General features: G+C 43.2%; 1 protein-coding gene across 1 annotated transcript in view; it reads right to left on the reverse strand.

The window, feature by feature from the left end:
• The window catches only part of baiap3 (BAI1 associated protein 3), a 33,100-nt gene extending 23,396 nt beyond the window's left edge, over window positions 1–9,704 (reverse strand). The window contains exons 1-2 of the mRNA XM_061700792.1: window positions 9,587–9,704; window positions 899–1,045 (exon numbers count right to left, since the gene is read on the reverse strand). Of these exons, the coding sequence (XP_061556776.1) occupies window positions 899–1,032 (134 nt within the window). The 5' untranslated portion in view covers window positions 1,033–1,045; window positions 9,587–9,704. The remainder of the gene's footprint in view (window positions 1–898; window positions 1,046–9,586) is intronic.
• Between the last annotated feature and the right edge of the window lie 537 nt (window positions 9,705–10,241).

Raw genomic sequence — 10,241 nt, forward strand, 5'->3', positions numbered from 1 at the left:
GGAGCCGATTGGATTATGCATTTATTAAAATATCTCATCAGAGTGATGCACGGGGAGATAAACAGGTTCAGCGCGGCACCCGAGGTCGTCCTCCGTGTTAAAAATAAACACTGGCGTCATTATAGGGGAAATTCATGTCAAAGCCTGGGTTTAGGTTGCTATGGTAACCCCAGGTTCATACTATTAGTTGTTTTTTTGCTGCGGATGAGGCTTCAAAACAAGACTGAGGTGGTGGTGGGAAGAGGGGGGATTTCACCGGTGTCGCTTGATTTGTTGCTATGAGACGAGCACATGGCAAACTTAGATTGAATCAAAAGGCAAGACAAAGATAAACAAGTGCATTTGGCAACATGTGTGAAATTAACAAACCACAACACCAAAATCAAGTCAAATCACATCTATAGAGCACTTTTCATACATTAAAATGCAACACAAAGTGCTTTACAGAGGTAAAAATAGACAATTAAAATAGCAATAAATATTCAAGAACTCACCCCTCACATCCCCACATATAAACGCAAAACGCACCCACATGATAATTCAGAAATCAGTTGAAGGCTAAACCAAACATCAACCGTCTCTGCGGTCCTGTCGCCCTGCGGAAGGCTTTTCCAATGGCGCAGGCCGTAGCGGCTGAATGCAACAAAGTTTTTGTTCTAGCCGTTGGAATAAATAAAAGGCCGGTAACAGAGGACCTCAGGACCCGCTAGGGTTGATATGATAAAAGCATATCAGATAGATATGATGGCCCAAGACACATAAGGCATCTAGAAACTAGTAAAAGACGATGAACCTCGATCCTATAATGTTTATTTAGTCTGTTCTTCATTGAACCCACTTTAAAATTAGAACAATAAATGGAAATAGGTGCGTTTGTGCGTGTGCCCTCTTGATTCACCTTCGGGATAACGGCTCCGGGCAGTGGCTAAGGGGGCTGCCGGCAGCGGGCGGCGACTCCCTGCGGCTCCTCAGCGACTGGCTCCTTTGCACCTGGCGCAAGACGCTACTCTTCAGGTCCAGCAGCGTCGTCATGGCGCTACACTGTCTGTCCCCAAAAGACAAGGAGGGTGAGAAGTGATTCAGAGGAAATGTGTCAGTTTTTATTTATTTATTTATTTTTAAACGCCCCTAACTTTGCATTGATTCGTTCTTGAGCATTGAGGGACTCTCAAATTGGGGACAAAGTAAGAAAGTGAGAGATCATCTGAGGATGCCAAGAGCCATGTTAGAGCAACCCAAAACATGCATCCATCCAGATAGTAACAATTGCTTTCAATCCAAAGGACCACGGGCAGTGACTGTCTTCTGTCTTTTGATACCACCTCGGAATACGGAAAATGCGCGTGGCCAGTTCAACCGTTTCGGTACCTTACTACCAAGACAGTAAGCTGGGAAGAAAGAGGAGCGAAAGCCGGCTTAGATGGCCAGTGTGTCTCGGTCGGTTATCATTGTCATGGCAACGTCCAACCGCAGCTGAGCCCCTCCCCTCTTTGCCAGGTCCCACATCTGTCTGTGGTGTTTTCAAGCACTTTACTGACATTCATGCTCATTTAATTTAACGGTCAAACAAATCATCTGGATGTTTAAATGAATTTCTCGGGGGAAACTGGAGGAGGTACAAGTTTCATGGCACACCGCGTGGCTGCCAGAATTTAGTAAGACTTCAAACAAAAGGCTATGACGATCGGGAATGGGGATTTGACTACATTTCCTTGATCAATTAGGTGCTATTTTCTTCTGTGATATTTTCAGTTCTATTGTTTTCTTGTCTGAATGAAACCTAATGCTGCACTTTTTGTATGATTTCCTACTAAATCCCATGAGAACTCTTACATTGTATGAATTAAAGCTTGTTTTGTCACTTTGGATTAGGTTAGGGTTCAGGCTCTAGAGGTGGCTGAAACGCGTTCTTGAATTTGTAAAAATGTAAAAACGCACGCTAGCGACGGTTACATGACTGTGGTGGAATAGCAACAACCCCGACGTCCTGTGTGAGTAGTTACAGTACAGTACAAGGCAATCACTTTAATCGTTAACTTTGATTTTCTGTCATTGGCAATTTTCTTGCGCAGTTTGAGTTGCAATTTTAAATTGGACATTTTACGTAAAGGTGACGTTTTAATTCCTTGTATACGAATAGTTGTGTCTCTGGAGTGCCTGCCCTCCTATCAAGTGTGAAAGCAAACAAACAAGTGAATCTTTCGTAGCTGCCAATTTCAGAAAATGTGTCTGTGAGCACCTCTGCTACACAAATTGACAGGCGCAATTAGGCGGCTTGGTGATGAAGTGCTTCAGTCTTTGTTTGTACTTCTAAAATTGCACAATGTAAGACCATCTTCACACCAGTCAATCTTGTAATACAGAATGTACCACAATAAAATAGGTTACATAGGGTTGAATATTTGCTATATTTTTACAGAAGGAGACATTCTTCTTAGCAGCCTCTTGTCAAGTCCTTCACTCTTATTTCAACTTCAAGGTTGTCTTTCAAGACTAACAGAGTTAGATAACTTTCATAACATGATGGCTCTGTGCAGAGAAGATTCAAATAAAGTCAGATGGATTAAATGAAGCCGAGCGGCGCGAGACCACGAGTGCAGGGCGGGTTTTCCTTGCAATATCAACAAATGATATTTCATAAATCAGGTCACGTTGGCCCGAGTTAAAACCACTTTCCCTATTTACTATAAGTGATAATGCATAAGCCCAGGGCCACTTTATGGAATTAGCTAAGCGTATTGTCATTCTATTACCACTCGATCATTTAAATTTTGACAGAAGGTTGAGTGTTTAATAAATACCTGCAGCGTAAATACCACTTTCGGCAACGGAGCACATTACTTAGCTGATACCCTTTCACGTGTACTGTAACTGTTGGTCACATTCACTTCCTTTATTCATAAGAAGTCAGTTAACAATCACCCACTGCAAATGTCACGGGAGGATGTTTCTGCTGGCAACCGAAGATAGGTGAGAGATGCCCTCATGACAGCCAACATTCATTTCAAGAATTCCAAGGCTGGATTTTCACTGAACGGTTGCAAGCAGCACAATTCTAATTTTTTTTGTTTTTTTGTTTTTTTTTGCTCTCAAGTGGCACAATTGGGATAGGAGTCACGGCAGCGTAAAGAAGGAAAAAAATTAAATAAAAATCCAATGCTTCAGATCGGAATCAAATGTGGGTAGAAGTCGCACTCCCGTTTGGTGGCACGAACATGCAGCATTTCTGTCTTGCGGTTGCGTTTTGGTTTGTATGTTTCTGATGTTCGGAGGGTTTTTCTTTTCCATTTGTTTCGTGGTTTGCAAGTTTTTGCTCCTGTTTCTGAGATTACTGAAACAAAAGCAGCAACATTTTTGTGTTGCCTTTGTTTTCTGTTTGCATCATTCCTGTGTTTGCAGCGCCTGTGCCCCTGGGGGGGGGGAAGGAATAATAGGTTTTCTTTGGAATTGGACACTTGGACCTACAGGGTAAATCCAGTCCATTTTCATTACACCCGCATGACTTGCGAAGCCCTCGGTGCGAGGTTGCAAACCGAGAGAGGTGAGACCGAGCGAGCTCACAAAAGACGGCTGACAACATGCACATGAGAGCCGGCGTGATTAGTGGAGACGCGGTTCCAACCAGTCAGCCCGACTCGGCCGAAGACTCTTTTAAAAAGTTGACAGGCGATGTCTGCGAAGCTTGGCGAGGCAGAGGGGGAATATTTCAAGCAGAACAATGGCGACTGCTATGAGCCAAGTGTAATGGAGGGCAATTAGTGGAATGGGAGCCTGAGCGGACACCGTTGTGAATTAATATTGTTACCCCGATCACTTTGGTGTGAATCAGATTAAAAGGAAGTCATTCACAAACTCAAAAGTTACAACATTAGCAGCGAGCCGGAGACACATGGAATTTAGATTATTAATAGCCAGGGGCGGGGGACTCCACTCACATGACTTGACTCGAGTCAGAGTAGAGTTGTCAAATTTAGGACTTGCGACTGGCTTGGCTAAAACTTAAGAAAGACTTGACTTGATATTCGTGAAACTCGACTTGAACTGCATGACAAATCACAATGCTTGCATTTGAAAATCTAATTTCTCAATAAAGTGTGTCTTCTGTTTTTTAACTCACGCCACACCCCCAAATACCACCAAATAATTAAATACATTGAGAAAAGCCAAATTTTGAATATATATTATTTGATAACTCAGGTGTACCAACATATTTTGCACACAGATTGTTAGTGCGACAGTTAATCAGCTAAGTTAAGTCAGACGTGAGTAAGTGCAAGTTGGATCGGCGGCCGCGACCTTATCGATCCACGACGCTGACATCTGGCACCCACGCGGAGCAACCACTCCATTAGCCTAAAGTGTCATGTCTTTTCTACCACATATCATCAATGGGTCATTTCAAATGCATCCCACTGAGAGAAACTGTTGGAAAATTCCTCCTGTGCTTATTAAAAGGACCATTATAAAGGAAATGCAGATAAGTGACAAAAAAAACGACACAAGCTAGACATAAGCGGAGTGGTCAGAACTCATTCCTGTTGCAATTGCTGTCTCAAACTCATTTACAACATCCAAGAGATAGCTGGTAAGTGTCCACACTTTAATTCATCAGAGATTGTATATTTTTCTTGGTGGGTGTTGCTGTTTTGGTTAACAACGGAGTTTAAATGGGATGAGTTAACTTTTTAATAGCCATGAGTGAACAATCGTACCGCGCTACAAAGAAGGAATACAAACTTTATAAAAAGGAAAATACAGAGGAGCTGGTTTACTAAAGGGTTGCGCATGCAAAAACGGGCGCAAACGCGATCGCTCACGCAAACTTATGTAGCAGCTGATCTACTAACCTGCCGCACCCAGGATTGCATCTGCCAAATTTTCTGTACATTTTATGCTTTCTGGGTAGACTTTATGCAAATAGATTAATTTCAGCACATGCAATACAATTGCTCGAATTTAAGAATAATTGAAAGGCAGTCCTCTGTGTAACCATGACGAGGAGGCATAGGCACAATAAGAGCGGTTGGGGAGAACAGATCTTTTCCGCTCATGGAAACATTTTTGAAAAGCTAGAAACAAAAAGTATGGCAACGTATCAACTCTTCAGCAATGTAATTTTAGATCTTCTGAATGATCTAACAACTGAATTTAAGCCAGTCCCAAGAAGGAGTCATGCCATATCGCCTATGACAAAAACTCCTTTTAACTCCCTTTTCATGCATCCAGGTCATTTCAGTCCACTAACTGGAACAATTGGTCCTGGCCTCTCCCAAAGCAGTTTTTCGAGTGAGCGGTCCCACGTTTTTTAAGTTTTCACACTGGTCCCAGGTCCTACACATCCAATAACCATGCAACTCTGGGCTGGGCAAATTAAAATCAAATAAAAGCATGACTTTTTACGCAGTGGCTGGCTTGCCCCTAAATTATCGGAGTGATAGCTCTATTTATGTTTGCTTGCACTAACACTTCCAATTCCATTACTTCAAACTTCATTTTGTGCTTGCAATGTCATCCTAAATAACCAGAGTTATTTGGGATCTTAGTAAAAGACCGCAATCCTAAATCACATGCTATTTAGCTATTTTGGGATCTTACTAAATCAGGCCCCAGGAGTCTTCATTGCACCAGCTGCAATTACGGTAAAATGTAATTTCCCTCCACCCCCTCCCCCTATAATCATCATAAACATTTGTCATTTTTCCTAATAGTAAAGTAATGTAATTTTCAGACCATAACGCTGTCTCCTATCCTGAAGTCTCCTCTTGGATAAAATGTACCACACGGCGACAAGCAGATAACGGCAGTCTTCGGTTTACTATGGACTTCATTGCCAGATGTTTGTACATTGTCTGGGTCGGTCATGTAAAAAAAGGTCGGGTACCGCTGCTATAGCAGTGTATAACATTTTCTAACATACTTTGGAAGGCTCCAAGTGGATATTTATTTTACCTTTCAGTAAGCTAAAGATAGGCGTTTTGTTCACACCAACAATCTCAATATTATTCACAAGCGTGAGCCGAGGTTGTGAGTAATGTGGCATCCATGCGCATGTCCATTTGCTGCCTCTCCAAGTGGGAAATGATTAGGTGTTTTTAACGCTCCGCTGGGCGTACGTCGTGATCGGGAATTCACTTGACGGCATCTCCGAGAGACCTCCCGAAGCGTGTCGTTGAAAGTGAAAATGTTTCTTCGCTGCGACGCGGGTGGGGTCACACACTCCTGCAGGAAGCGGCACGTCATTTGCAGTGTGGCCTGTATTGACGGGCAACAGGCAACGGTGGCAAGCAGCTGCCTCGCAGGTGAACATATTTCAATTACAGCTGTGGACCTCTCCCAACTGGATTTCACTCTGGGTGATAAAACGGGTCTCACCAATGGTGATCGCGAAGTGGAGCGGGGTGGGTTGTTGGAGGGGAGGTTTAAGCAGCTCCCAGGGAAACGCAGTCATGGCCAAGTAAATGCCTTTCTCTCGACGTCGGTGCCGACGGCATGCCAGGGAAACACTCGCTCACCAGTGTCTCAACTGTGGTGAGCCAATGAGCCCGGCAGCCAAAGGCGCCTCGCTGAGTGTCTCTATGGTAACGGTAGAGGGAAGTGAGCTAGTAAATACAGCTAAATGGAATTTCACAAAAGGCCAGCAGAGGAGCCTTGATGTCCTAATGGGCTCGCCTTAACGCAGCCTAACGTACACACAGTTGGACATGTGGCAGCCCTCTTCAGGACTTGTAAGATGAAGGAGATACAAGAGAGAGAACCACTCAGGCTGCTTTTCATGCCTGGGTGGTTTCAAGAATATGCCAAGCACCTTTGAAGCAGCCATCAATAGTGTAGCGATTCACATGGAATAAAGTCGGGTCACGCACTCATTTGTAATCTTCCTGCGATTGACTGGCGACCACTACAAGGGCGGTAGCCCTCCAGTCCTTGCCATGACCATGAACAGAAACCATGCGGTTCAGTTTAGTACAGTGTAAAAGTTATCACCTGGTAGTTAAATGTCTGATCAGGTGTTATTTAGCAACTAAAGTGTAAACCCAATGGTCAAGAGAGAATGGTCAACTGTGTGTGACAAGGGGAATGAAAACCTTGCGCCACACGGAAAGATGAGAGATCACCAAATGCTGGATGTCCTCTCTAAGGTGTTAAGTTGCGGGTTCGATCCCTGGTCGAAGTGTCCTCGAGCAACATCCTGAGTGCTCAGCTGCTGACTTGTAGCTACTAGGTCACCATGCACTATGTTGTTCGGTTCTGATAAAACTACTGCAAAGCTATGGACGCCATTCTTTTTAGGGGCAAAATTTTTTTCGAGCTTTCCAACCACTCTAAATGACATCTATTGCCTCTGCTTTTTCCTTAATGGACTCTTATTGACACTCATTGGGCCAACCTTTTCGAGATTAGCAGGATGACAAAGCTTCATACGCATCAAGCCGTTGGACCTCAGGAGGTTTCTGAAACTTCAGAAGTTTAAAAAAAGGACCTCTGCTGAATTCTTCTTTCACGCTGAGAGACAAGGAAACATCAATTCCATTTGGAGAACTTGAAGTGACAAGTCAAATCAAACTGACAGCTCTGCGACATAAATCTCGGACACACACAAAAGCTTGCAGATAACAGGGCTAATCTCCAACCTGTACTGATTTTTAAAATCTCAGACTTTACACATAATGCTTAAAAGGGCTCTTACTGTATAGTTTGTGGCGTACTCAAGATGACCATATCTCCAACAACAATCACAAGTCTCCTCCCCCAAACCAGATGTCTATGCCCCATGTGGGCAAGGAGAGCCAATGTCACCAATGCACTTTCAGCCACATATTGAACAGATGAAGCAATCAGACGCACAAATACAAAAGAAGAACACTGTCAAGGACCTGCTGTTGGCTACAACTCACACAGAGACGCTCACATGCAGAGAAACCGTCCAACACGACTCCAGCTTATACAAACACTCAAAACAACTAGTTGTACTTGTGTCTGGCAAGAGTGCTGGCTTCAGTCAGCTATGATTCCATTTCATATCAAAATCACGGCGTCCGTTGATCGGCCGCCCTCCAGTCAAGGATTTGCGATCGGAAATATATTGAACATTTTTGATTGGTGGCCCTGACTGTTATCCGAGCAGATCTGTGAGGAACTAGCACTCTTACTCCAACACTACCGTAATAGCTCAGGATAATCTTTCCAAGACAACTGACAATCAAGCTGTCGCTGAATTAGATCACAAGGGGCAGAAAATGCTCAACGCTTAGCCCGATTATCGGTATACGTGCAGCCCGCTTAATATCTGCGAGGGAGGAAAAAGGGAAATCCAGTAAATCAGTCTATTCCCAAAAGCTCCTGGCGGCTTATTGTCAAAGCACCTGAAAGGCGCTTTGGCTCGGCCATTGATCCAGCGCGGAAAATCCAGTGGAATTGTGAGCTTTTACACGCAGAGTCTGCACCTTAGCCGAGCAGGCAGAGACCCTACCGTTTGCGTGACGTCAACAAACGACACTAGGCCTCGGCTCGCCTCACCCACTCATTCAATCTAAACATTACAAAAATCTCAGCCTTTACAGTATGAGAAAAGGAGACAAAGGCACACTCCCATGTTGTCGTTCAAGCTTACTTCCGAGCGATATTGTTACGGTGCCTCTTTTGCGTGCCAACGAGAACAAAACACGATCCTCCACTATAAATAGCAGTGATGCACAATATAATGAAAGGGTCGACGCTGATTAATTCACAACTAATTGGCGCGTGGAGATGAGTCTAAAGCGGAGTCAGTCGGCTTCTGAAGGGAAAAAAGAGAAAGTTGCACAGAGGAGGATATTTTTAGGCATGGCGATTTCAGACGTTTGCACATATGTTGCTCTGTGTTGCCAACCGTTGCTTCCTCGCACTCCGAGGCTCTCTGTTAGCCCACTTGCGAAGCCGACATTGTCCGATTTCAACCCGTATCTGTAATTACTGGCTACACTTCAAAACACAGTCGCAGTTTTTGTGTCTGAAATACTGCCCTGACTAAATAACACGTCTCCCATGGCAACTTGATGGATAACCTGCACCTGGATCTGCATCCAAATGATCAAAATACAATAACAGCGGAATAACAGTTGACAGATTCCTCAACACATGTTGAATGTCATATACAAGCAGACAAAGCTTATGCTCTTGGTTTAAAAAATAAAAACATTTAAACAAATTAAAAAACAGCAACAAATGAGCATCGTTTTAATTTCATAGCTTTTCCCACATGAACACATTATACTGTTTTAATGAATTAAAATAAACGTAACTTTTTGTTAATTGTGGCAAGATTAACGTTAAACAAAAAAGTGATTTATTCCCAAGAGCAACACATGAGCTTGTTCTTGTCAAACATACGTCTATGTATTTATGTGGTGCCATACTTGAACTTTATCCCCCTTTTTAATAAGGCTCAATGTTAACTCAACAGGTGTCAATCGACAAAGCTCGCATATAATACCAACGTGAATTAGAACAAGATAAAAACATGTGAACACATATATTATTAACAATTATAACTAAAGGTCATGGTTGGTGATATGAATTAAACGACGAGACATGCAGCTTAGTTTACCTGTGTTGTCTCCTCCGGGCAGTTGTCGACTCTCGAATGTTTGGTCGCCGCAGCTCGGACTTGCTCTCCGCGGCACCACGACTCGGCTCGGGCGTGTCAGTAAGTCGCCGGTGAAGACTTGAAGGTTTTTCTTGTGACCGGCGACAGAGAAAAGCTCATTTTTAGACCTTCGAGACGCTTTGCCAAGCTCACGTTTTCCCCAGATGAGCGACCAAATATGGGCACAGGAAGTCCGATGGTGAGTTCAAGTGCCTCAAAGAGTGTGAGGAATATCAATGATTTTGATCCGCTGGGAAAAAAATAAGACTTCTTAACAAGACCAAAGTAGCCTATTTATGTTGTCTTGACGACCAAAATTGATTGTCAAATAAGTTTGATGTATTAAGTCTTGACCCACGAATTTAAAAGTAGCCATCCTTTTTTTGGCCCTATGTCCTAAATTGTTGCTGTTCTTTTTTCTGGTAGCTTACTCAAATTAACAGATGAAATGTGTTTCCTGTGCTCTGTACACATGTGATGGGCAAAAAAAAAAAAATTTAAAAAATACAATTAAAATAAAGCAATCATTTGAATGAATTCCCCAAATTACGCCGTTTACAACGTGACACCGAACGCGTCTATCGACTGCTACTGAGCGATTGTTGTTAGGGGATTT

This window comes from Phycodurus eques, chromosome 16 (genome assembly GCF_024500275.1).
Source record: "Phycodurus eques isolate BA_2022a chromosome 16, UOR_Pequ_1.1, whole genome shotgun sequence".
NCBI classification, from domain to species: Eukaryota; Metazoa; Chordata; class Actinopteri; order Syngnathiformes; family Syngnathidae; genus Phycodurus; species Phycodurus eques.